This window comes from Plectropomus leopardus, chromosome 7 (genome assembly GCF_008729295.1).
Source record: "Plectropomus leopardus isolate mb chromosome 7, YSFRI_Pleo_2.0, whole genome shotgun sequence".
NCBI lineage: Eukaryota > Metazoa > Chordata > Actinopteri > Perciformes > Serranidae > Plectropomus > Plectropomus leopardus.
In genome coordinates this window covers 1,271,756-1,299,743 of record NC_056469.1, presented here as the reverse complement: position 1 = coordinate 1,299,743, position 27,988 = coordinate 1,271,756, and the positions used below count along the sequence as shown (strand labels likewise).

At 43.3% G+C, this 27,988-nt stretch overlaps 2 protein-coding genes across 4 annotated transcripts in view; one reads left to right on the top strand and one right to left on the bottom strand.

Moving 5' to 3' along the window:
* The window catches only part of wdr26a (WD repeat domain 26a), a 29,187-nt gene extending 25,836 nt beyond the window's left edge, over window positions 1-3,351 (top strand). Inside the window, exon 14 of the mRNA XM_042489825.1 lies at window positions 143-3,351. Coding sequence (XP_042345759.1) covers window positions 143-165 — 23 coding nt within the window. The 3' untranslated portion in view covers window positions 166-3,351. The remainder of the gene's footprint in view (window positions 1-142) is intronic.
* Window positions 3,352-12,194: 8,843 nt separating this feature from the next.
* ppox (protoporphyrinogen oxidase) lies at window positions 12,195-26,278 on the bottom strand. 3 transcript variants are annotated; one of them, XM_042490898.1, is made up of 13 exons: window positions 26,103-26,278; window positions 23,006-23,096; window positions 22,507-22,641; window positions 20,437-20,552; window positions 18,742-18,874; window positions 18,263-18,407; window positions 16,992-17,185; window positions 15,901-15,961; window positions 15,521-15,639; window positions 13,885-13,998; window positions 13,137-13,286; window positions 12,940-12,982; window positions 12,195-12,851 (listed from the first exon to the last, which is right to left on the bottom strand). In XM_042490898.1, exons 2-13 carry the CDS (start codon window positions 23,087-23,089, stop codon window positions 12,715-12,717), a joined length of 1,431 nt encoding a protein of 476 aa, XP_042346832.1. In that variant the 5' UTR covers window positions 23,090-23,096; window positions 26,103-26,278; the 3' UTR covers window positions 12,195-12,714. The 3 variants fall into 3 exon arrangements, with proteins under 3 accessions (XP_042346832.1, XP_042346833.1, XP_042346835.1); XM_042490899.1 differs by lacking the exon at window positions 26,103-26,278 and adding an exon at window positions 25,951-26,088; XM_042490901.1 differs by having other exon boundaries at window positions 12,737-12,851; window positions 13,842-13,998.
* Window positions 26,279-27,988: the final 1,710 nt, after the last annotated feature.

Sequence of the window (27,988 nt, the reverse complement as noted above, 5' to 3'; positions counted from 1 at the left end):
GTGGTGGTGGTGATGATGATGGTGATGATTATGATAGTGATGATGAAGATGGTGATGATGTTGATGATGATGGTGATGGTGATGATGATGATGATAATGATGATTATGATGATGATGTGACCTCTGTGTATGTCTCTCTCAGAATGCTGCAGCATGGACAGCTGATGGCGTGCTGTGGCGATGACCCTGAGGAGCACTGAGACTCTTGTAGACACTTGAATGGATGACGCACGGACAGCTGGTGATGAGACAGCAGCGTCCTGGAGACGGAGCCGGTGCTGCTGCTCATCAGGATGTCACAGCACAGAGATGTTAGACTCAGTGACATTATTGAGAGCAGAGCCAACCACATGAAGCTGGCCTCTACATCTTCCTCCTCCCGACCCACTCCCTCAGCACCATCCAGGACCATCAAGGACCATCCAGGACCACCCACCTCCTCTTATTTATTATCAACCACATTATTTATTCAGGAGTAGTTCACTAACTTGTGATAGGCTGTGACGTAGCAGCGCTTTGTTTGGGGGGGGGTAGTTTTCCTCAGTTCCGAATCTGAGCTGCTCATATGAAGAAGCTTCGACTTTATTTCTCTTTCACCTACTGATCCTTTTACCAGATTTTAACTAGAGGAACATTTGATGGATGGATCCAATCAACAGAGTATCTTTAAATGAAAAGTTTTACGTAATCTTGTCTTGTTTTTATGCAGAGTACATTTATGAATTCTCTCTCCAGTTGCTGCTTCTAGCCAGAGAAAGAATAGTATTTGAGGAGCATGTTGCATAGGATTGCACAGGATGTTTGACACTGGCAGTGTGTCCTGAAAGATGCTTTGTGAGAGTCTACAGCCGCTGATGTGGTAAAACCTATACAGTTCAGAGGATTATCTGTCACCCCGTACCCCCTCACATGGATTATCTGTGTACTTTCCTTCATGCCGTCAGTGTGGATTTGCTCTTTCTTTTGCTGTGACTAGCTTCACTCTTTGCTCTTTCTTTCTGTTGCCATCCCTCCCTGCATACACACAGCAGTCTACATGCGATTTTCACTTGGTCTGTTTTCGTTGTTCCAACTTATTACCGTGTTTGTTTTGTGTTTACTACGAGTGGAGAAGGAACATCTGAAGAGACACTGATTTCTTACTGTACCCAGTAGGGCCCCAAAATCCTGGTTCATCTGTGAACTGTGAAAAAATAAGACTGGTGTTTTTCTCTGTTTCAGATGGTCATCAAATTCCATGAAAAGACCAGAGCCAATAATGTGTTAGTATGTCTGTCAAAACTTTGTGACCTCTTTATCCAGTCTGTGGCACTCAGCTCCAAACTCATTGGTTACTACTGACCATGGCAATCTTAAAAGGGTCTGTATGTGATATTCAGAGCATTAATACAGCAGCACACCACTGTTAGCTATGTGAAGATAGAGTGGAGTAATGGCATCCTGAACAGAGGATGAAGTCACGCTCCCTCTGTGTGTGATGTAATGAGAGCTTCTCTAGCCGATGTTGTGGTAAGCTGGTCCACCGTGCGTGCTTTCTAGTGCATGTGTATATCTCACAGGGCTGTAACCAACTCAAATTATTTCAGTCAAATCAGATTTGGCCGATAAATATTGAATATTCGATTATTCTGGTTTTGTCTGCAGTTTGCAACAACATTTTTTGCTTTTTTGTACACTAGATATCAAACAGAAGCCAGAGACTGTATTGTATTGAGTTGCTGTGAGCTGTGAGGAGTGTTATCTCGGAGCCTTACAGTGCAGAGTCTCTCTTTCTTTGTGCCGCTGCGTCGCACCTGCTACTGCCTCTACCAAAGAGTAGCGTAACAGTCAAGAGAGTTCACTCCACAGTAAAGTCTGGGGACCAAAATGTCCCCAGACTTTGACAGCACACTGACTAGCCTCTGAGTGATGATTCCAATCTCCGTCTCTCAGGGGGCAGTGCTAGTATCTCACAGGTTTGCTCATTGCCACCGCTTTGCAGGCAGGGCCCCGTTCGTTCCTATGGTACCTGCTCAGTAGTGCATCAAGCAGCGGTATGAAAGTACCCAGATCCTCCGTATTACTGGGCCCATGAGGCTTGTGCACAGTGTGCTAGAGCAGGTAACTTCCGCCGGCAGAGCGACTGACATCCGGTTTAGCGCTCTGCTAGCTTGAATGGCTGTCAAAAAATAAAAATCTTGCTGCTCTTTTAGACTTTCTAAATGTTATGAAACTGGATGGCTTAAAGCTAGATAGTGAAATGAATTGTTCCACGGGTGTTTTGACGTTCACAAAAACATATCCACTGATTTACAGACGTCTCTTTCCTGATGAAAGAAAAAAAGAAAATGTCAATGGGGAAAAGTCTTTCTGGGCCCATGTGTATCATGTGACTGATGCAGGCGTTGTAATTCCACTTTTGGCCACTATGTAAAATTATCTTCAAAGCCTGGCGCACTACCTGCGGACTTGTAGCCTAGTGTGCTATGACCATAGGCTACAATGAAATATTGCACATCACAATATACGGTAATATCAGTGAAAGTCAGGATGTAGGCTAGATAATGACCTCACAGACCACAGCCATCTACAATGTTGTCTCTGTTTAAAGGTACAGTACTACAGCCTCCTCCACCATCACCTTTGTTGTTGTGTGAAACTTTTGACTCCGTCCTCTTTAGCCATCTATTGGCTGTATCTATGGCAACATAAAGGAAGCATGGATGTATAAAGGCAGCAACGTTTACACTGTCTGAAACAGACAGGTCTATTTTTCTACGTAAAGGGAGAATGAATGAGCCGTACCAGCATTAGCTCTGTCAGCACTCTTGCTGTTGTGTAGCGCTGTTCATGGAGTTAGCACCATTAGCTGCTGGCTCAGCCACCACCATGTTGAGAACCGTGTGCAGACAACTCATACGCTCTGAATTTTGCATAAAGCCCCTTTAAAGAAAAACAGGCTCAGTCATTTCCTTCAGCAGCTGCTCACTGTAGATTTAACAACAGCCACCCAAAGAGGAGGACACAGTGCATGTGCTGGGGACTATTTTCAGTAGAGGATTAATCCACATTTGGTGCTCTAGTATTTGGGACAGCAGGATGTCCCATTGTATGTGTGGGACTGGTCAAAATCTATTCAGTGTGTGTTCATGGTAATGAAGGAATAGTTTGTGTATAACAATTGAGTGGTATGATAGAGAGGAATAACATCAATCGAGAGTTATTTTTTTGGTTGGTCTTCGTATAAGATTCGTTAATGATTTTAAACACAAGTAGAAAATTGCCTGCTTTATCCTTTACCCTTTGAAACCGGGGGAAATTGGCTTGATTTCTTTCAAAAACATGGGAAGAAGGCAATGATCAACTTAAGAGGAAAACTACAGGAAAATTACCAGAAAATTAGTAAACAAAACAAACAAAAAACAAATAATAAAAAAATGAATTAAATGACTGTGAAAAAGGTGCTAAAAATATATTAATGCTGTAAAGTAATTTTAATTATTTAATCATGATAATTATAATGCAGTCTCATGTTTTTCCCTGGCTTAAAAAAAAATAAATCTACGAATTTCTTGAAATTGACACTAACATTTCTTGCTTAGTTGCCTATTGCCACGAACCAACTTGCACGGAGATCAAAGGTTTAATGCTCGTGAAAAGCGTGTTAATGCAGCACAAGAAAAGTGATGTTTGAAAGGGTTAAGTGTAAGACATCACCAGTGAAATGAGAGGACACTAACAAAAATGATGGAGTGTGTATGTGTAAGAATCAGTGTGTAAAACATTTGTACACACGTGTAACATAACGTTATTATGAACTTCTACAAAGTGTTTCCCTTCAGAGAGTCAAAAGAACAATCTTGTCTACTATGATATTCTGTGTAATCTGTGCTGTATATTTGTATGTTCTGGCATGAGGCTGTGTGCGAGTGGCAGATAGGATGATGCGTGTTTCAGGGTTCCCAGGCCTCTTCTCTACTGTCATATTCAAAAAGGTTTCAGCTGCTCTGTCAGAGCTCTATACCAAATGCACTACTGTTGTAATATAAAGCCGCACATTTTCAATTTTGACTGCTGACAAAACTCCAGTGCAGTCAAGTGTCCATTCTAGATTGCTGATTTCCATGACATCTTTCCAGACTGCTTCTACAGAGAATCATTTTTCCAAAACTTTTTTCCAGTCCTGGCCGATTACTGCAGGACTGTGGGAACCCTGTGTATCTGCCCAGACGCCGTCACCAGCTTCAGCTCTTCCTCACAGAGCACACACGCTATTGGTACACAACGATAGATGTCGCACACACTTGATTCAGTCACTGATGTGGTGTTCTAGTTTCTGCTTTTGAACTTTATTTGTTTCTTTCAAGTATTTCAAGCTTCTCTTCTTTTCTCTTCTTGTTGTAAGAAGCCAGAGTAGGAACTTTGTTTGCTTGCAGGCAGTTTCTGCCACAAACCATTTTACACTTTAAATGTGTTATTACAAAAAGTGATTGTACTGTTCTATATTGTCTGTAGGAGAAGTGTTATGTATGCATATTTTAAATAAAGCATTCAGGGTTTTAAAATGTCATTTAATTCGATGTCCCTCTGTAGATCTTTACTTTAAAAGAACAAAGAATCTCAGCCATTTTGACATGGTTTGTCTTTCATTATTTGAAAGAACTATTGGATTGTTTCCTCTTTTTTCCTTTTGTCCTACCTTTTTATGATGGGACAATTGATATGTTTCTTCCTGTGTCTTGGTGACAGAACCCTTTAGACTGTGCCCATGAACACTGCATGCTTTTTTGATTGTTTCAGCCACTGCAAGTACACTTTAAAAATTAAACAATTGTTTCACTGATATAAAAAGGGTCCTCACAAAAACTCATCTGTCTCTGCAGTATAAAGATGCAAATCCATTTTAAACTTGTGCTACATGAGCAGAGAAAACAGAGAAAATGATTGGGGTATTGGCTTCTGCTCAAAGGTAGAAAACCTACAACTACCAGAATGCATCAGACTAAAAAACGCCCCTGCTGGTGGGTAGTAATGCGACCTCGTCCGTTTGACACAAAGGCAGCCGGCTGGATCTCATCTTCAAGTTAAACAATAAGCTGAATCATTTAAGATGAGAAATATGTAGCTCATTAACAGAATCTTGGTTTATATTTGATCAGAGCAGCTGAGATTTACTCTTTGGTCTCGTTTTTTTGTCCTTCATTTTGGCTGTGCAGGAACCACCAAACTCTATTGCAAAATGGGATAAAAATACATTTCTGAAAACTTAAGCAAAATATAGGCAATGCAATAACATAATCTTGATTTTTATTTGAGTAGCTGGTTGAAAATCAGCAAAGTATCCCTTAAAGTACATTAAGTTGACTCAAACTAAGCATTTTAATGATATGTAGTGTAGTGGATGATGAGGACAACTCTTGATAAGATGATATTTAAATGCCTCCCCAAAACTGAAACTTGTTTAGGAGATTCCTTAGATGAACCTCGGAGTCAGCTAATGGACCTAACTGCCTTGTTGAACTTACAACTCTTGTAAGCAGAACTAAATTACGACAGATTTTATTGCCCGACCAACAGTTTGAGTTAACTTACGACTCATTTGGGGCAACGAGCTGTACACTGAGCGCCTGCAAAGACTCAAGGAGACATCAGGAGAAATGGACAATTTATGTCTTTGTTACACAACCAACAGGTGACATACCCGCACATCTACAGACTGTAAGAGAGGAGCACATTAACTGATTTTTGTATTATGCGACCTTTCATAACCCCCTGCCAGCAGTGTGCTACACACTGAATGGAAAGACTCTTAGTACAGAGTTGCATTTTGATATGCATCTCCTCTATCTGTATCTTAATTATCCTTTCTTTACACTGTTGTGTACAGATGCCAAATTGTTTTGTAATTATGTGAATTGTGATTTTCTAATTATAGGTTTTGTTGATACACCTTTGGTCATATTAAGTACTTTTATACTTTGTTATTTTTTGATGCTAGTACTTGTTATACCTTTACTCAAATAGGATCTTTAATAACCTTTAATTATATCAGTGTTTTGACACCGTAGTATTACACGTACGTTTTTTTTTACACATATTTGTTCTGCCAAATAATTATTTGGTTTTCTCATAAGTGTTCGGTATCGATCAGCAGAGGAGAGTGTCATGGTTTCAAATATTGAAGATTTGAAGGCCTTTAATGAACTCTATCAATACTCAAGGAAGAAATTAGATCATGACAGTTAAAACAGTAGAAGTGATAGAAGGGAGAAATGTATTTTTCAGGCTTTGACTGTCAAGCATCACACCTTTTTTGTCACAGGAGTTGGCGCTTTTTGGCTTTTTGGGTTTTGGGCTCTTTGTGCTTTTGGACTTTTGGGCTTTTGCCTCCCCACCCCCCCTCCTGTGCTGCAGCCCTGAGATGCTGTGAGCTGCTGTTTATCTACCTTGAAAGAGAGAACTTTTGAAACAGCCCGTGCGACATGTGTTCTAAATGACGATTCAGAACCAAAGGACACGAGAGAGACTGTGAGACAAAGAGAGACTTCAAATGAGACCTGAAGCCTGATAAGCTTTCATCCTGATCTCATCTCAGCCACATGAGGTGTCAGAAGATGATCCAGCTGTTCATGGAGAGATGGAGGAATCAAACTCAAGCCGAGTTTGCAACGCTTAAACCGACCGAGGCCAGCCATCGGAACCACAGGAGTGTAACCGAGCTGTCCGTCCAGTGTCCTTATAAAGGCCACACTGCAACTTTCCAGAGCGAACCGTTTCCCTGGCATCGAGACTTCTGAGGGAGGTGAAACGATCTTTCCTGTGCTGTTATGGGGTTGATGCTCTTAAATGATAGGGACACATATGAAGCGTTAGACCTAGGTTATTAATACAATTATGGGGTATTCTCTGATCAGGCCTCTTCTTTATCTTTCCTTGTATGTTTTATGGAATAGGTTACCTCTCTGCTTTTAATCGATGCTTGACATAGACATTTCTTCGATCTTAACTTTTCATCTGCTTGATCATCTTGCACTATTTCAGTGCACCTGACCAAGTCCAGATGTCACATCTAATTCAGTTTCTCACTGGTTTTCATCCCCTCATTTTTATCGTCACTTCATTTATTAGTTTGTTAGTGTTTTGCTGTGTAGTGAGTAGTTTAATAAGCCTTTCATTTATAAAGACACTTGATCTTGTGATTTTTGTGTGTATAATTTCGAGTCCCTGTACACCTGGAAAAAGAACTCTTTAGCAAATTATGAGATTATATTAATTTATAAGGCAAAATGGGCTATCAACCTTTCTATTTTAATGTGGTGCTCTGAGGTTTTTAAACTCTTAATTTTTAATGTAAACTTATTGTTCCTGATAGCCAAGGTTGAGTCCCATTACTCCACTTCATCTTTATACCACCCCCCTGCAAATTGCCACCTTAGCGTGTGTGTGTGGGGGGGGGGGGGGTTGCGTGTCCCTGTGATCCTGGGAGCTGTGTTGTCAGGAGCTCTAGCTCCTGGTAGGGTCACCCAAGGCAAAGAGGTCCCAGGGGAGGGGCCAGACTAAGAGCAATTCACCAAGACCCTGATGATACGGCCAAATCAAGCGGAGTTAACCTTTCCCAGTTTGGGGACACTGGGGCACCACCCAAGTCTGTCTCCAGAGAGGGGGCCCGGTGTCCCTGTACTGGACGAGGTTATCAAAGGCCAGCGTCTGGGGGCTGGGTCTTTGGCCATCGGTCCTGGTCGGGCTCAGCCTGAAGGATTTACATGCTGCCGCCACCCTGAGGGCCCACCGCCTGCAGGACTGGAAATCAGGGCTGGGTGCATTGTGTGCCGGGCAGCAGATAGGGGCGGGGCCCCGGCCGTGCTGACCCCTGGCTTCGAAGGCTAGCTCTGAGGATGTGGAACGTCACCTCTCTGGCGAGGAAGGAGCCGAAGCTTGTGCAGGAGGTGGAGTGGTACCAACTAGATATAGTTAGGCTCACCTCTATGCACAGCTCTGACTCTGGAACCGTAACCTTGGAGAGGGGCTGGACTCTCTCCTTCTCCAGAGTTGGCCAGGGTGAGAGGCACCCGGCAGGTGTGGCGATACTCACAAGTCCCTGGCTGAGCGCAACTATGTTGGAGTTCTCCCTGGAGAACGAGAGGGTCGCTAAGAGGAGGTCTCTCACTGTTGTTTGTGCTTATGCACCAAACAACGATGCCAACTGGGGGCTCCATTGTTCTCCCGGGGGACTTCAGCGTTCACTTGGGCAACAATGGAGTGACCTGGAGGGGCGTGATTGGGAGGAGTGGCCTGCCCAATCTGAACATAACAAACACCATGTTCGAGCATAGAGATGTTCATGAGTGTACTTGTTACCAGAGCTCCCTAGGCCAGAGATCAATAATCAACTTTGTGGTCGTATCATCTGATCTGCAGCTGTATGTCTTAGACACTCAGGTGAAGAGAGGGGCGGAGCTGTCAACTGATCACCACCTGGTGGTGAGTTGGATCAGGTGGTGGGGGAGACTGCCGGAAAGACCCGGTAAGCCCAAATGTGTAATGAGGGTGAACTGGGAACGTCTGGTGGAGGCCCCTGTCTTCAACTCACACTTCGGAAGAACTTTTTGTGCATCCCGGGGGAGGTTGAGGACATGGAATCCGAGTGGTCCTTGTTCAAAGCCTTCATTGTGGAGGCTGCTGCTAGAAGCTGTGGTCAGAAGGTCGTCAGTGCCTGTCATGGTGGAAACCGGAGGACCTCCTGGTAGACACAAGTGGTAAAGGAGGCCGTCAGGCTGAAGAAGGAGCCTTTTGGGCACTACTGGCCCAGGGGTCTCCTGATGTAGCAGACAGGTACCAGTTGGCCAGAAGGGCTACAGCTGAGGCGGTCGCCAAAGCTAAAACTCGGGTGTGGGAGGAGTTTGGGGAGGCCATGGAGGAGGACTTTCAGTCCGCCTTAAGGACGTTCTGGCAAACCATGAGACGTCTCCAAAAGGGAAAGCAGGGCTTGTCTCAGGCTGTGCTCAGCAGGGGAGGAGAACTGCTCTGGGGATATTGTTAAGCAGCGGAGGGAACACTTTGAAGAAGTCCTGAACCCTGCCATCATGTCTTCCGTTCATCATCATCATCGTCACCACCATCATTGTCATCATCATCATCACCATCAATGTCATCACCATCATCTTCATCATCATCATCACTACCATCACAATTATCACTATCACAACCATCATCTTCATCATCATCAACAGCATCATTATGATCATCATCATCATCATCATCATCATCATCATCATCATCATCATCACAATTATCACTATCACAATCATCATCATCAACATCAAAATTATCACTATCACAATCATCATCTTCATCATCATCACTAGCATCATCATCATCATCATCATCGTCACCACCATCATTAATCTCACTACCATCATCACTCTCACAATCATTATCACAGTCGTCATCATCATCATCACAATTATCACGATCACAATCATCATCATCATCATCACCACCATCACAATTGTTACTATCACAATCATCATCATCATCATCATCATCATCACCACCATCACTGCCCTCATATTTTTATAATTTTATAACTACAATTTTGCACAAATTTGAGATTTGTCTTGATTAGGTGGGGTGAGATATGGGGATAATGATGTCAGTAAATTTTATGAACTTTTGTACATAAAATTTACTGACTGGCTTGTTACCAGTTGGCCAGAAGGGCTGTAGCAGAGGAGGTCACCAAAGCAAAAACTTGGGTGTGGGAGGAGTTCAGGGAGGCCATGGAGGAGGACTTTCAGTTGGCCTCAAGAAAGTTCTGGCAAACTGTGAGACATCTCGGAAAGGGGAAGCAGGGCTTATCACAGGCTGTCCTCAGCAGGAGAGAAGAACTGCTGACCTGGACCGGGGATACTGTCAAACAGTGGAAGGACCACTTTGAGGAACTCCTGAACCCTGCCTTCACATCCTCTGTGGAGGAGGCAGAGTGTGAAGACTCGGGGGAAACTTCATCCATATCCCTGGCAGAAGTCACTGAGGTAGTCAAAAAGTTTATCGGCGGCAAGGCAGGTGTGGATGAGATTTGCCCTGAGATGCTGAAGACTCTGGACATGGACAGTAATGTGGGTGCTCCACTGGACCATTGTGGTGAACAAGGAGTTGACCCAGAAGGCGAAGCTCTCGATTTACCAGTCCATCTATGTTCCAACCCTCACCTATGGTCATGAGCTCTGGGTAGTGACCAAAAGAATGAGATTGTGGATACAATCGGCCAAAATGAGTTTCCTCCGCGGGGTGGCTGGGCTCAGCCTTAGAGATAGGATGAGGAGCTTGGACATCCGGGAGGAGCTCGCAGTAGAGCCACTGCTTCTTCGCATCAAAGGGGCCAGTTGAGGTGGTTCCAGGCATCTGATTAGGATGCCTCCTGGGCACCTCCCATTGGAGGTGTTCCGAGCATGTCCTGCTGGTGGGAGGCCCCTGGGTGGACCCAGAACACACTGGAGGGATTACATAGCTTGTCTGGCCTGGGAACGCCTTGGGATTCCCCAGGACGAGCTTGAAAGTGTTGCTGGGGAGAGGGATGTCTGGAATTTTCTGCTTTGCCTGTTGTCCCCACGACCCGCCCCGGATAAGCGGAAAAAAATGGATGGATGGATGGATCTTTATACCAATTCATATTTCTGAATCATAATTTTGCATTACGAGTTATAGTTAAGTATTTTGGTAATGATTTATTACTTAATTAATAATTTGAATTATTTGCTAATTAATTAATGAATCCCCTATTTAAACCACTACATAGTATAGCATTCTGTTCAAAAATTGATGAAAACGTCATAGTATAGTATGTCTTCCAATAATGGAAAAAAACATCACAGTATAGCATTTAATCAAAAAATTGAAATAGTATCTCATCCAAAAATTGATAAAAATGTCATAGGATAGTATGTCTTCCAAAAAGTAACAAAAATGTCATAGTATTGTATGTTGTCCAAAATTTGATAAAAACTTTATAAAATAGTTTGTTGTCCAAAAACTGATAAAAGTGTCATAGTATAGTATGTTGTCCAAAAAATGATAAAAATGTCATAGAATAGTATGTCGAACAAAAATTTATATAAACATTATAGTATAGAATATCATCCAAAAATTGATGAAAATGTCATAGTATAGTATGTTGCCCAAAAAGTGATAAAAAGGTTACAGTATAGTATGTTGTCCAAAAACTGATAAAATGTCATAATATAGTATATTGTCCAAAAACTGATGAAAAGTTCATAGAACAGAATGTTGTCCAAAAAGTGATAAAAACGTCATATTATAGTTTGTTTTATGTATGTCATCCATCTATAGAAGCCCTGAGGGGCAAAGGAGAAAAAAAAAATCAATTTTCACAAAACAAAGTTTCTTGCAATTTTCTTGCAATTTAAAAAAAAACAGATTTTCTCATAAATATTTTTTTTTCTTGCAAAAAACATTGTTTTCACTCTATTTCACACATGAAAAAAAAATTAAACTTAGAAAATGGATCACCAGGGAAGAAAAATTAGCACTTGCCCCTCAGGGCTTCCATATCCAAGTATGTCAACCAAAAAATTGATAAAACATCATAGTATAGTATGTTGTCCAAAAATTGATAAAAAAAAAAAAAAATTATAGTATAGTATGTCCTCCAAAAACGGATAAAAATGTAAGTTTTTATGGTTTTTTTTCGTCAATTAAACATTTTCAGTGCCAATACTTGGTTTGATGCCATTACAACTTTTTGCAATGCAAGTGTTTCAGTGCCAGTGTTTGTTTTTCAGTTTTCAGATTTTTTTTTTTTTCAATGCCAAATTTTATTTTCAATGCCAAACATTAAAGTTATCATTCTGGCTCCATACAAAGCAAGTAAAAATAGACTTAACTTACCTCATTAGTGTGGGGAATGGCGGCACGGTATTTCCTCTTCTTGCTTATCACAGTGACTAGCATGATGTTTTGTTTTCTTAATCACCAGAAAGTTATGTCATCTCGACAAAATGGGCTTTGTTTTCCCAAGATAAACTAATCCGTTATCACGAGAAAACCAGTTTTGTTTCCCAAGATAACAAGAAAAATAAGTCATTATCACAAGAAAACAACTGGATATATGTCGTTATCACGCATAAACAGAGCAAATAAAAAGTATAGAAATATGTCCTTTTAGGGCTTCCTTACCATAAAAAGGAAAAATCTAACAGAATTTTCTTTACTTTTATTTACATGATCACAAATGTGCCTCAGAGGGCTTTACATATGTACACCATAGGCCACCTTAGAGCACTCATGAATGCATTAAAATATAAAAATCAGTTCATATATGCTCATGAGTCCATCATGAAGTCTTTCCCACAGAACCAACATGTGATGACAGGTTGAAGGTACATTAAGGCTTTAAAGTGCAAGTCACATGAGTTGTACTGAAGAGCAATCAGCATCAGCCTCTTTGAACCACACTGTGAAAATTATCACACACTGTGCAACGATCCCAGCACACCTCCCAGCCACGCCCATTTAAAACTTTTTTCACATTTCAGAAGGGAGGCACCCAAGCCAAAAGTGGGGGGTTTAGTTACTCTTTAAGGACTGAACTTGAACACGAAACACAAGCTGTTTGTGTGATACATGAATGAGTGCTTGATGCACACATGGGTACAAACAAAAATGGATTCTCAACAGCACACTGAATATGATGTATAATTTTTTTGAGCTGCTCCATCAAAGTCGAGTTCCCAGCAACTCCTCTGCAGCCATTCGTCCACTGAAGATGACATCGTTGACTGACACACCATCATAGGAGGAACCAATCAGAGATAGTGAGAGATTCTTCTCTGTTATGAAGCTACGCATGGACTCTGGAAAGACAGACAAACCATAAAATAATGTTTCATTAAACCTTATCAATGTATCATTGTCACGTGTCATGTGTCAGTCAGTGCTCACCTACTCTCCGAAAGTGTCCCAAATAATACTGAGGTATGCAGTCCTGATAGGAGAGAAACAGAATGTTCATTACTACTGCAAAGATGCAGAAATAACAGATGTACTGACTTCTAATAAAGTGATGAAATAAACAACAGACAGACAACAACAGAGACATGAACTGGGAACTGGTTTCCACAGACACAGTCCTGTCCTACCCTCTGCACAGTCACCCGGCTCCAGCTGGGTGCTGTTGTGACTCCTAGGTGGCAGTGCACTGCCTCTGTGGCTCGTGCTAAAAGACTCTCCTCTGTTACTGCTTCTGGGGCCCCAAACACTTCCTGAAACCAGGCCCCTCCCATCATCACCTGGAAAACAAGGTCATGACCACAGGTTAGCGATGTGGACTCACTTCACTCAGGGGTGTCCAGACAGTGAGTGAGTGAGTGAGTGAGTGAGTGAGTGAGTGTGTATGTTTGTGGGTGTGAGTGAGTGAGTGAGTGAGTGAGTGAGTGAGTGTGTGTGTATGTTTGTGGGTGTGAGTGAGTGAGTGAGTGAGTGAGTGTAAATGATAAATGGACTGTACTTGTTTAGCGCTTTCTAGTCTTTTCGACTACACAAAGCGCTTTCACAGGACATGTCACACACACACATTCACACTGTAGTGGCAGAAGCTACCGTACAAGGGGCCACCTACTAGATAGTAACCATTCATAAACATGCACACTTCGATGACGTGGCATTGGGAGCAAATTGGTGTGTGTGTGTGTGTGTGTGTGTGTGTGTGTGTGTGTGTGTGTGTGTGTGTGTGTGTGTGTGTGTGTGTGTGTGTGTGTGTGTGTGTGTGTGTGTGTGAGTGAGTGAGTGAGTGAGTGAGTGAGTGAGTGAGTCAGTGTGAGTGAGTGTGTGCGTGCGTCACTGACATATTATAGAGAAGTCCGGGTGTGCATGCGAGTGAGTGAGTACCGTCAGTCTGGTGGTCTGTCCATGAGGTCTGTTGTGTTGAGGGAATGGAACAGAGTCATAGACCACTCCCAGTAACCCCCGATCCTCTGATGATGGAAGCAGGTGACCAAAACCCTGCCACACACAAACATATACACACAGACACACACACACGGCCATAACAAACAAGCCAGAACAACTGACACAAGCTAGTGTGACGTCTGAGGTGGGGAAAAGTGGAACTGACTACCCACTCTCTTTTTTTCTCTCTAAGTTATGACTGCAATAAGTTAACTAAAACTGTCTGAATAAATAAACATTCAGAATTCCTTTCTGGAAAAAATCTGGAGTCTCTCTCAGAGGCCCCTCTCATTCCCCACAAAAAAGGAAGTCAGGGTATCAAAAAAGGAAAGAAAGAAAAGAGAAAAATAGGAAGCAAGCTGAAGGAAAACAACTTTTAACGACTTTCTTTCAAAAGAAAGGTGGGCACAACTCACACAGTTTAAGAATGATTAAAACTAATACCAGCAATTTAGATTCAAGGCAGTCAGCCAGCAGGAGTCTAGCCTGGATAATATTTGCGTTTTATATAAAAGTTTATTATATTCATAAATTACTCAGCATCATCGGTACAATCTCATATGACATTATATTTTTAGATATTACCTCGCAGTAAAGTCAGTCAGCTTTGGAGCGATATTTAGTTAATTTCCCAGAGCTAGCTTAACATATTTCAACAGATCCATTGCAATCTCCAGATTCATATGATGTAACTGACTTTGCAATAGCTTTAAAAGCCTGCTAATGCCCTACAAACATGATGTATTTAATTTCAAGTAAGATTATTTCTATTAGTGTTAAAGAAGTTAACTAAGAATTGAGGGGAATAATTCCAATTTTAGGGTCATAGCATCAAGTGTGGCTGAATCTTACTGAAAGTAAACTGTAGTTTTTGGAGTTTTTTTTCACTTTGAGGGGTTAGATTATACCAAATAAGCCCTTGTTATTCAACAAGTCACTTGGCTTCAAATAATCTTAAGAATAATAAAGAAAGTGAAGCAGCGGCAGGCCCCTCAACATCTGCTCATGTTTCTGAGGATGTGAAACGAGGTGAGCTCATAATGTGGCAACTAAAAGTAATTCCCAAGCAATCATTTGTAGTCGTTTCACCTGAAAGGAACTTAGAAACAGGAACAGTAATTATCCTGTTTTCATGTATGTTAGGCTAAAAGCAGGACGAGACTCTAATATTCATCCTGTTTGCTTTCTTGTTTGTAGAGGGTTCAGTCCTAGCAGATAGAAAGGAACAGGACGTGTTAGAGGATGAAGGAAGTGAAGAGTATGAGGGTAGTGACAATGATGAAGAGAGGACAGAAGAAGGTGAAGAAAGTGAGGGCAGTTCATTTGAGTATTTGCCAGACTGGTTATAACAATTGTGCAGGGTTGTCATGGGCCGTGGTGATGGGGCCCAGTGAGATATGTTTTCATGGGGTCCAGAATTCCTGGCGATGCCCCTGAATGGAGTCATTGTGTTCTTACACCAATCTGCTGTTTAGGTATTTTGCTCTCAAATCCAGTCATCTGATGACCTCTGCAGAGCTCCATTCACAGTTCTAAACTAAAGTATTTAGTGTGTGTGTTCGACTGCACTCCTCACCGTCACAGGCAGGATGGAGCCCTCATACTCCAGATTTACCACAGCGACTGTTACCGTGGAGATGTCTTGCAGCAGCTGGATGAGAGGCTGATAGGAGGAGGGCAGGACAGAGGCGAGCGCTGCAGGGCACAGAGAGGGGCGAAGACAACATCTGTTTTCTATAGTTCTCTATTGTGATAGAATGAGAATGTTTGGTATTGTGTACAAAAACATTGAGGTTATTATTTTGTAGCAGCAAGTGTAAGACATTTATAATATACATTTTACATTCAAATACCGACATTGCACTTTTAATTGTGTAATTTATAGCAATACTTAATAATTTAAATAAATACTAAAGATTTGATCCTACTACTTATATTCTGTTAGACACTACTTACCTTTGGCAGGCAGCGCAGAGATGATGTGGTCAGCAGATACAACTCCATCCTTCAGACTGATCTACACACACACACACACACACACACACACACACAGACAGACAGACACAGACAGACACACACACACACACACACACACACACACACACACACACACACAGACACAGACACAGACAGACACACACACACACAGACACAGACACAGACACACACACACACACACACACACACACACACACACACGATGAAAACAGTCATATTAAAGAGTCCAGCATGTTTTGGTTTCCAGCCTGAAGCTCTGCTCATACATGCTAATGTTTACCATATTCACCATATGAGTTTAGTGTTTTAGCATGCTAGCATTTGCTAGTGAACACAGAGTGCACCTAAGGCTGATTTGAATGTCGTCAGTTCTGAAGGTTATCAACAGAAGTATGGGACACATTCAAATGTTGACCTAATGGTGGCACTAGATGAAAAGTCAGAGGATCACCAAACTTCTTATATCTCTGCTAGTGAAGAGCACCTGTTATTGAGACTGTGATGGACAGAAGAACCCTGATCCTGAGCCACACTGCCAACACACAGTGCGTCAACCTGGGACTCCCCTTTGCACTCCTTTTTAAAAATTGATTTAGTCATACAATGTGATCAGATATTCTTCTGTCACGATAATGGACAAGCTGCCTGTAACATAAAAATAACAAAAATGATTGCATGTTCTGATGTAGTGATTGAGTTATTTTCTCAAATATAGAGTAATGCTACTCTAAAGGGCTGAGAAAGGCACCTTTCAGCTGATTTCAAACCAAAACTCAGCAGCGTAAGTAACCATGGCGATTAGAAGAAAGCCACATTCATAGGATGGAAAAGTCTGGCTTTAGACTCAACATAGCTGGCTAACACACTGATCTGGCTTTCTGGTGCAGATCTTCCCCTCTCTTTGCTCTGCAAACTCTGAGGAACTTTACAGTTTCAGTTGCCTTATTGGACTTGATGATTTCCATTAGAAACACCATGCTGAAGCAGCTAAACATTAACATCACAGTCATAATCTCCATCATGTACATGCAGTTTACAGTCTCACTGACCTCCCAACCCGAGGCTGAAGGGCTGATGTGTCGAACAGCTGCCTCTCTGTGCAGCTGCACTCTGCTGCTCTGCTGGAGATACTCTGTGATGGATTCTGGGAGGGACTCCACCCCCCTACTCAGGGACCACTGAGCCCACGACTCTTTCACAGATCTTTGAGCGAGAGGGCCAGGGGGGACCACAGGAGAGGGACCTGCAGGTTTTCAATCAAACAACTTTAGTCCCATAATGCACAAAGATGAGACACATTACTGTGGGGTTTTTTTTGTTGTTGTTTTTTCACATTTTATACAGCGTCCCAACTTTTTAAGGACTGGGGTTGAAAAATGGTTTCTGTCATGTTTATTTAAATACTCTATACAATACAGTACATATGCATACTACTTTTGTGTAGCTCACAATATTAGATTTTTTTTTTTAACTTAGACTTAATCAGAGAGGTGTTGTTTCAACTCTTTCTATAAACTTTGTATTGTGTGTTTTTATCAGCTATGTTCTGAAACACGAGTCACAGTCAGATAGAACTCATCTGCAAATTCCAGTTGCTTCCAACCTCTATCACATTCTGTTTGCTTTCTTTCCTTCTGCCTTCTGTATTCTGTCTTTTGTGCAGAAGTGGAGCACAGAGCGTCAGGGGGAGCAAAGGTTCTGGCTGTTTTTAATGCTGGGGGGTGGGGGGGAGCAATGAGCAATAAAGGAAGAAATTACATATGAGCAAGAACAATTACCTGAAAATTTGTTTTTTTTTAAAAGAAAGAAGGTTAAAATAATAATAATTATTAAAAGTTGTAATAATTTAGTAATATACTTTTAAATATGTAATTATGATAAAATGATATCTCTGTTTTCCCCAATCTACAAATCCCTTGCAATTTATAGAACATTTCTTACCAAGCTGCTCAGTGCCTTTTTTCCCATGTTTCTTCGAAGATTTTTTTTTGGGCATTTTTTGCCTTTAATATACAGAACAGCACAAGTGTGAAAGGGGGAGAGAGAGAGGGGCAGCAAAGGGCGAGGCCGGAATCGAACACAGCCTCTGTACGTGGGACACCCGCTTTATCCACTGAGCCACCAGGTGCCTCTTTCCATTGTGTTTGACATAAATTGCACTAATTTGCTCAGGATTTAAAGGTTTAAATACTTGTGAGAGGTGTCTGAAAGCAGCACAGGGAAAGTGATGTCACTCCAGGTTTCAAAGGGTTAAGAAAGGAGAATGAATCAAAAGAACTGTCCTCAAAGTAGCATCAGTATAGTAAGTGTTGGAGTGTACCTGAGCCCAGCAGCATGCCCAGAACCACGGATCCTCTGTGCTGCTCTGCATTGTACAAGGGAGGAAAACAAGAGCGCACACTCAGCTTCCTGCAGTCCCCCGCAAACACACCACGACACAAACTGTCCACAGCTATGTCTGCCAGCTGAACACACACAGAGGAAGAAAATGTCATCAAAGGTAATGACAGACTCTTCATAATGACATTAGAATGAAGAGATCCCTTCCAAACAGTCCTCCATTGTATGTGATGGAGGACAAACTCTGCAGTCTTGGTGCTGTCTTCTAAAGCTCAGCTGAAACGGGAGCTTCATCTCACTCAGCAAACAGGCAATGTTTTAAGGCAAACTAGGAAATATGTGATCCATTGGTATCCACTGCACATGCTGTTTATGTAAATATGCTATGCTGCCATTTAGGTCTTTCTCTGGTTTATACATCCTGCTGCTTTCAGCTGGATATCACAGTCATCTCCTCACCTCCTTTCCTAGCCTCCTTGAAACGAATGAATGGACGGACTCGTCCTCTTCCTTGCCTTTCTTCACCACTATCTCCTTGGCAAGACTCCAAAGAAGAGGACGGGAGAAGGGGGGGACAGTCCTCAAAAGTCCACTGAAAGAGGGACGGAGAGACAGAGAGACAGAGAGACAGGACATTGAAAACACAGCTGAGACCAAAAACTAAAAGATCACAATATTGTTACCAGCCATCATATTCATCTCACCTTCTAAAAAAAGTATCAATACTTATTCTTTCACAGGTGCAATGAAAATATGCTCAGTAACCACTTCATGAGGTACACATTACATTTCTATTGGTTCAGCATTTTAATGTTCAGGCAGATCAGTCACTCTGGCCCGAGCTGGTTGCACCTTGTTCTATGACGAGATGAAAGTTTGCACAGTGCCAGGAAAATGCCGATTTAATGTCAGGCTTTACTTGGATACGTATAAGGCAGGCTGAGAAAGACCAGGACGCGGGATACACACGTCCCTGAGTGAGGACCACACACAGCAGAGAGGCTGCGGATGAGACAACAAACAGCGTGCACTACTGTAAGGAAGCGCAATAAAATGTATCTTTGATTAATAAAATTTTACTTTGATAAATTTGATTAATTTTGTTTTCTTTCATTTTAAGACCGTTTTACATTACTTTTATTTTCATTTTTATGTATACATGTTAAGTGTGTGTGTGTGTGTGTAACTGTGCAGCAGGCATAGTGTTGTTGTTTTTTTTCCCCCTTTCTTTTCTCTTGTGTATTTACCCTCTTCCAATATATATTTTAATATATATATATATATATATATATATATATATATATATATATATATATATATATATATATATATATATATATATATATATGTATGTATAGATATAGATAGATAGATAGATAGATACATACTAAGAATTTGTTTTCCTTCATTTCCTTTTTCAGATGTTAGCATTGCTATCACTGTTTCATTTTATTTTTGACAGTAGTAGCCTAGCAGGTTGGGATCGAGGGATTGGAAGTATGAGTAGAGAAAATTAGTGGATTGGGAAGAAGTAGGTGCTTTTCTTTATTTCTACATATGCTCATTTTTGTATATTATTTAGAAAAAAAAAAGAGAGAGTCCGTAGGAGTGTGAATCATCTCAGAGAATAAAGACTCATCAGAATGGGTTGGCAAGAAGAGCAGCTGTGTTATTTGCAGAGCTGAATGTGTATTTTTGAAGGATTCTACAGGAAATGGATTTGCTCTTGTTCTTCAATCTTCTGGCTGTCAAAAACAGGAATGTGGTGGACAAATCTCTAAATATCAGGTACAACTGCACCTCTGTGCAAAATAAACATTTAGGCAGAACAAAAACCCTGGCATGTTCCTCACATGCATCATACAGCAACCCTCAGCAGGGAGGTGATGATATTACTCTAATATGATCTCACTGGAATATGTCGTTGAGTCAGATAACAGGCAACCCGTTTGTTTGCCAGTCTTCTGTCTTACATGCTTCTTCACAGCCATGAAGCCACTTTCTCCTTGTGTTTGGTCTTCCTGCTAGTTAGTAAGACTCGTAACAGTACTATTTGGACTTGCAATTTTCAGGATTTACTGAAAATTGCACAGATTTGACAGCAGTTAGCCACACAACAAGCTGTGGTGAATATGAGACACTTTTCTGACCAACCTGATCCCTGCAGGCATCCTGTGCAGCTCTTTGTTGACGTACAGATATCTGTTCTTGGAGGCGACATCACTGTAGGTGACTGGAAGAAGCTCCCCCCCAAGACCCAGGTCATCCACCTACACACACACACACACACACACACACACACACAGTTACAGGGTTTAATATTAAACCGATAGGCTGCTGTGCCTGAATACCATGTAGCAGAGTCGTTGCTGTGTGTTTGGGATATTTCTGTGTCTCACACTAGATCTCAGTCTGTCATTCCATCCATCCTCACAGTTCCCTCACCTCTCATTAAACCCTTTTTCCACTAACATGGAACCGGTTCTGTTCTGGTTGCCGCAACTTATTTTGAACCATTCAAAGCATTTTGTCCAATAATAAATTGGTTCAGAAGCCAAAAAGTTGGTTCTCAGCTGGAACCAAAAACTAGCAGGTTTTCCTCGACCTGAAGCTTGAACCATGACAACATCAGTGTGTGTGTGTGTGTGTGTGTGTTTATATTCCAGTTTGGAAGGAGAGGATGGAGAAGACAACAATGAAAAGTGGGCTCATTTATGGTTGATTTATGCTTGTTTTTTGGGGGTAAAAAATATTATCTGTAGTTACAGATCAAATGTTCACAGGTAGTCAATGTAATCTGCGATTTTGCTACTACTACTGTTTCCTTCTGTTGTGCACTAATGACACATGATTACAACAGTTCTGTGCAAAACTGATGGAACACAGGCTGGTTCACTGGAAAGCACCGAGGTTCTAAGAATCCTGAACTGAACTGGTTAAAGAACCAGAGCTGATTTGGTGAAGAAGGGCGTATTTGAGATGCTGCTTCATCTGCTGATAATGCAGCTCTTAAAAAGGCAGATTGAAGTGAAGCATCTTGGAAATTAAAGTCTTGCAGTTTCTCTCTGGAGAAGGTGGGGGAATCCATTTGACTCGCTGTCATGTTAATGATGGAGAAGTTCTTCACCTTGGTGACTCCAGTGGTTGGATGATTTCATAGTCTGCTCCTCCTGAGGTCCAGTCACCATGAAGCTGCCCAGCTCATATTTACAGTTTCAGTGTTTATCCTGCAGCTGCTGTGGAGTTTAAAGTCTGCTTCTATCTTGGACTTTTTTACAATCAGAGGTTCCCAATCTTTTTTCCATGGCTTGTGTCTAAGATAAGCCAGGCATCCCCACCCTCCCACCCAAACCCCCTGCCTGCACACACATGCACCAAAAGAATAAAGTGATTCAATACAAATCTTTAATTGCAAAACTGAATATATCAATGAATATCAATTGTAGGTTTTTCCAACCTATTCTCTTTGCTTTACCCTGTATACAGATAAATTTATTTTTCTTTCCACCTTTTTTTTTTGTCACCAAGTGCGTCAAATACACACAAAAAAAATAAGAATTATCGCAAGTACATTAAAATATTTCTGATAAATGTCTCTTTTAAACATTTAAACTTTAAACATGAGCTTAAGCTAGTGCGAGTCGGCCACCTAGCTGATAGACCAAAAAAATATTTTTGAATTGATTTAGGACTTCTGATTATCCCATTGGATGTGTTATTATGATTTTTTATTTAACATGCACAACTACAATTGTGTTAAAAAATTTAAAAAAGTATATTAATTGTGACCAGATTATGTTAACTACATATTCTAGTCCTGTCTTGGAGAAAAAAATGGAGCGTCTTGATGGAGCATCGTTCCTGTGCACTCCTGGCAGCACTGAACCCCTACTCTTGCCTGACAAGGAGTCAATGCACAAACCCGCTACTTATACATATGTCATCACAGCAGCCTGCTCTTTTTTGTTCTGAAAATGTCACTATGCAGCCCTGTTCTGTGGACAATAAACAAGGTGCAGACTTCACTCTCTATCACCGGTGAACAAGGAAATACAGCGAGAGCTGCTTGACCCTGACCACATGTAAGAGTACTGTCCGCGATGGAAACCCTAACAAGATCTAGGGTCTAGGTACATGTTTGTAGGAGTTACTTTTGGTTCCCACGGTACTTTACTGGAAGCCTTTGATGGAAACACAGCTTTAAAATTATTGATCAGCACTTACCATATTGAGTGTGTTGCGTCCCACCGCCCCAGCAGGTCGAATCCCTCTGGGTCCATGTTCAAACACCGCCCCATCTGACCTTCTGGTGGACCACAGCCAGCCTCCAAATCGACTACTGGACTCTAATACAATGACCTGGAGAGAAAAAAAAGGTTTTTACATTTGCAATCGTTACGGTTGGTTGTCTGTCAATATGTGTCATATAGACACATATGTGCCTGCGATGGTCTGGCGAACTGTCCAGGGTGTACCCCGCCTTCCGCCCCATGACAGCTGGGATTGGCTCCAGCCCCCCCCGCGACCCTTACGAGGACAAGCAGTTACAGAAAATGACTGACTGACTGACTGACTTGTGTTCTACATTTCCCTGCAGTTGTTTTGTTGGGGGGGGGGCATCAATACAGAATAACATGATCACACAGTAGTGTGTGTGTGTGTGTGTGTGTGTGTGTGTGTGTGTGTGTGTGTGTGTACATGCGTGTCAGTGTGTGTGCATTACCTTTGTAACCTGGGGGCTCTTGCAAAGGTAGTAAGATGCTGCCAAACCCCCAATCCCCCCTCCAAGGACTGCAACTGTTCTCATTGGCTGACTGCAAACACAAAAGACATGAGCTTAGACCAGGCATGTCCAAAGTCCATCCCAGGGGCCGAATGTTGTCCACAGACTTATTTTAAATGGCCACCGGCTTGATTTTAAATATATACTGGATGTGGCCCACAACACATAATTGGTTAGTCAAGAACGAACACTTGAATTTTTTCCCTCACAGTAACCGCAGCATCAGTTTGTATTCATGTATCATAAGAATGACGCAGGCAGAGCTGATGTGTTTTCATAAACAGACAGTAAACAAGCTAACAGAATGGAAACCTCATGCAGACATGTCATGCTCAGAGGAAGACACGGCCTGCTCAGAGGAAGACACGGCCTGCTCAGAGGCAGACACGGCCTGCTCAGAGGAAGACACGGCCACAGCAACGAGGCAGGAAGACCACAGTGACGACTGCACACTGCTCCTTTCAGGAGAGCTGGAGCACTGAATACCTCTTCACTTAACGATAAAACAGCTGAGTTTGTCTCATTATTTTTAAGAACTCGTGTGATGTGAGAGGCCACTGGCCCCCAGGTCTTTACACATGATCTAATGTGGCCCCCGGGTCTCAACACATGATCTAATGTGGCCCCCAGGTCTCAACACATGATCTAATGTGGCCCCCAGGTCTCAACACATGATCTAATGTGGCCCCCAGGTCTCAACACATGATCTAATGTGGCCCCCAGGTCTCAACACATGATCTAATGTGGCCCCCAGGTCTCAACACATGATCTAATGTGGCCCCCAGGTCTCAACACATGATCTAATGTGGCCCCCAGGTCTCAACACATGATCTCATCTGGGCTCCATTCCAAAATGTTTGGGCCCCCCTGGTTAGACACACTGTGTGAGTGTGTGTGTGAGGTGGTGAGACAGTGTGTGAGTGTGTGGGGGGAGGTGGGGGGGGGCGTGTGTACAGTGTGTGGGTGTGGGTGAGGGGGGGGGGAGGGGGTGTGTGAGTGTGTGTGTGGGGTGGTGGGACAGCGTGGTACAGGGTGTGGGGTGGGGGGGGTGAGACAGGGTGGGGGTGGGGTGGGGGGGAGGGGGGGGGGGGGGGGGGGGGGGGGGGGGGGGGGGGTGGAGTGTGTGTGGGAGGTGGTGAGGGGGTGTGTTGAGTGTGTGTGTGGGGTGGGGAGGGGGGCGTGTGTACAGTGTGTGAGGGGGTGTGTGGGGGGTGGTGAGACAGGGTGTGTACAGTGTGTGGTGTGTGTGTGTGTGGGGTGGTGGGACAGGGTGTGTACAGTGTGTGAGTGTGTGGGTGGGGGGGGGGGGGAGGGGGGTGTGTGAGTGTGTGTGTGAAGTGGTGGGACAGGGTGTGTGGGGGGGTGTGTGAGTGTGTGTGTGGGGTGGGGGGGGGGGGTGGGTACAGTGTGTGAGTGTGTGTGTGGGGGGGTGAGGGGGGGCGTGTGGGGGGTGTGGGGGAGTGTGTGTGTGAGGTGGTGAGGGGGGGGGGGGTGTGGGGGGGTGTGTGGGGGGGGGTGGGTGGGGGGGGGGGGAGACAGTGTGGGGGTACAGTGTGTGGGGGTGAGGGGGTGAGGGGGTGTGGGGGGGGGTGTGTGGGGGGGTGGGGGGAGGGGGGGGACAGGGTGTGGGGGGGTGTGGGGGTGGGGGGGGGGGGGGGGGGGGGGGGGGGGGGTGTGTGTGTGTGGGGGGGGGGGGGGGGGTGTGTGTACAGTGTGGGGGGGGGGTGGGGGGGGGGGTGTGTGTACAGTGTGTGAGGGGGTGTGTGTGGGGGGGGGGGGGGGTGTGTGGGGGGGGGGTGTGTGGGGGGGGGACAGGGTGTGGGGGTGTGGGTGGGTGGGGTGGGGGGGGGGGTGTGTGTACAGGGGGGTGGGGGGTGGGGGGGGGGGGGGGGTGGGGGGTGTGTGTACAGGGGTGTGTGTGGGGTGGTGGGGGGGTGTGTGGGGGGGGGGTGGTGGGGGGGGGGGGTGGGGGGGGGGGGGTGGTGTGTACAGTGTGTGAGTGTGTGTGTGAGGTGGTGAGACAGCGTGTGTACAGTGTGTGAGTGTGTGTGTGAGGTGGTGAGACAGTGTGTGTACAGTGTGTGTGTGTGTGTGAGGTGGTGAGACAGTGTGTGTACAGTGTGTGAGTGTGTGTGTGAGGTGGTGAGCCAGGGTGTGTACAGTGTGTGAGTGTGTGTGTGAGGTGGTGAGACAGCGTGTGTACAGTGTGTGAGTGTGTGTGGGAGGTGGTGAGACTGTGTGATGAGTGTGTGTAAGTGTGTGAGTGTGTGACAGGGTGTGCCTGTGGCCTGAAGCCTGTGGATGTTGATAAGGTTTATCAGACCAACTGTCCATCTTCAGCGCAGACAAAGGACAGTTTCACACTGAGGGAGTCTCTTCTGTCTTGTTCACTTAATGGCAGTTTTTCTTCATTTAAACCTTCCGAAATACAGAAATAAACTATGTGAAGCTGAAGCAGAGTCTCCATCGTCTGTCCTGTAGAACCTGCTTCACCCCCTGTCCTCACCATCACCGAGGTATCCTCATGTGGTCCGGGACATGTTCGTCCTCTCTGTGTCCTGTGTGCAGACTCTTTACTGTGTGCCCCCTCACCTGCATTAGCTAACCTTTCACATGTCTGTGAGCCCCAGTGTCCTCCTCCTGAGGATGGGGATGTCTCGTTGCAGACCGCAGGCAGCTCATCTGAGGAGCTGGAGAGGATCGCTCATGTGATGGTGCTGGTGTTCAGAGCTCTTCTAACCTCTGAAAGCTGAAATCTGAGTTGACTGCCCCGATTTCGCTCAAAAACATGAGCAAAATGCAATCAGCAACTTAACAGGACACGGCTCCAAAATAATCAAGACATTAGTAGCTGAATAAAAGAAAGAAATCAGTAACAAAATCACCTGTACAGAAAAGGGGAATAAATACATGAATAAGAAAAGGATCCGGAAGTTGAGAAAATGATGGAGCTTGACAACTTTCCTCTACTAATAACCGCAGTGCCATGTTGAACAGCGAACCAAAGCAGCCAGCGTGACAGTTTTAATATCCTTACCTTTCCGTGGAGTTAACGTCAGTAACGTTAACGTTACCGAGTCTTAACTCTGACGTCACTAACACACGATAGCTCCACAAACACGCGCACACTGACACTGACTGCGTCACAGTTAGCTCAGGAGGCGTGAAACCAGCGAGAGGAGGTCCGCTGGAACCTCAACTTGGTCCGCGGTACCGGAGTGCGACGTCCGGTTTGACAGTAGCTACCATGATACTTCCGGTCCGGATTCCTTCAAAATAAAAGCGTCTCCTCCTCAGTTCCTCTGCTAGGAGTTTGATGGCACGTGGACGGAAAACAATGGAAGAGCGCGCTATCGCCACCAACTGGTCTGGAGTATGACTCAGAATTAGAAATTAATTCAATAAGTAATAATAATAATAACAACAATAATGATAATAACTTACAACATGACAGCTAATTTTTGCACTTTTTCCACCACAAACTTATTCTATTTTTTCCCTAATCATCATAAATATGCACATAACACATGTAGAAATTCAAATTTTTAACATTTATACTGTGTAACACACTGCAACTTCCTACTGTGCAATAATATTTGACCACTTACTATGCAATATAATTTACAGGCTATATTTCTATATCTTTACAGTAAATATACTACACAGCATGCATGTAGTTCAGTTAACCTGCATAAATATCAATCATGAACATACAGTATCTGTATAAGTAAAAGGTGAATATAGTGTATATAGACATTTTATTATTTTATCTTTATAGTTTAATTTTTGTAATATTTTATCCTTTTTTGCACTCAAACTTTTAAAAAAGTTTTCTCTCCTTCTGTGTCTTGAGGTGCCGTCCAGTTCTCTTTTTCTTGACATTCTATTCTTCACCATTTGATGGCATGAAAAAGTCCTGAGACATCAGTTGGAGCTCAGAGGTCAGAGAAATCATTAGGATGATCTATACTGAGGGTTTTGTTATATATTTGGGGAGATGTGGATGCAGCGCTCCTGCTGCTTATTTTTGTTGCAATAAGAAGAGCCAGCCATCCACTGACACCATGGAGTGTCATCACACTCCTCTGTCCAAACAGAGAGCTGCTTTAACAAACTCTGAACGTAACCCTCGACTCTGAGCTGATGAACGTTGAGATGGAAAAATTACTTTTTGGTTCCAGAGTTGCTGAAATGAGTGAGTTTAATCACCTCTGAGAAGTTGAGCTCTGACATTGCACTTACTGTAACTGTGGCAACAGGCATGCTCACCTGCAAATAAACGGCAGATCTTCCATTTATATCCAGTGGCCGTGTGGTGTGCATGTGGGCCTGTATGCAGAATGTGCACATTTATATTAAAAAAAGATAGAGTCAGAGAGTGGGAAGTTTCAATAAATTAACACAATAATATTTCCTTTAGTGTTGTCCATTAATTCATCATTTACACCGAACCCTATGTTCCATTTTAATCCTGAGCAAACTGACCTGATGTCTTTCAAAAGCATGGGGACTGAGCAATATTAAAAATGATTCTAAAAAGGAATTATAAGCCAGTGCAGTGATGCAGGGAGCGCTCCTGAGTGCTGTGTAATGCCAACTAATGTGTTGCTGAGCCGGGGCCTGGTGACTCTCTTTGGCCTTAACTCAGGTTTGCTTGTATCACAAAGCTGGCTCACTTTGAACAGTGTGAGTGTTTCCTTTCTCACACAGACCAACCGGAGTGTTTGTTATCCACCACACTCTAACGTGATCCTGATATTCAGCTCAATGTCTTCCAACTGAAACACAGCACATTTTCATGGCAACTGGCTCACAAAATATTTGTGAAATACATGATGTGTCTCATGTACGACGCAGCAGCTGAGGAGATCGAGCCTGGTCAGCTGCTACTTCAACACTTTCTTCTGTCACATCCTCAGCCTG

Bases quoted from the DNA above. Each gene is read 5' to 3' on its own strand.
- ppox (XM_042490898.1), bottom strand. From the start codon at position 23,089: ATGAGAACAGTTGCAGTCCTTGGAGGGGGGATTGGGGGTTTGGCAGCA. The intron at 20,553-22,506 runs GTAAGTGCTGAT...GTGTGTGTGTAG, and splicing joins GACGCAACACACTCAATATG to GTGGATGACCTGGGTCTTGG. The intron at 18,408-18,741 runs GTGAGGAGATGA...GTGTGTGTTCAG, and splicing joins CAAGGAGGCTAGGAAAGGAG to CTGGCAGACATAGCTGTGGA.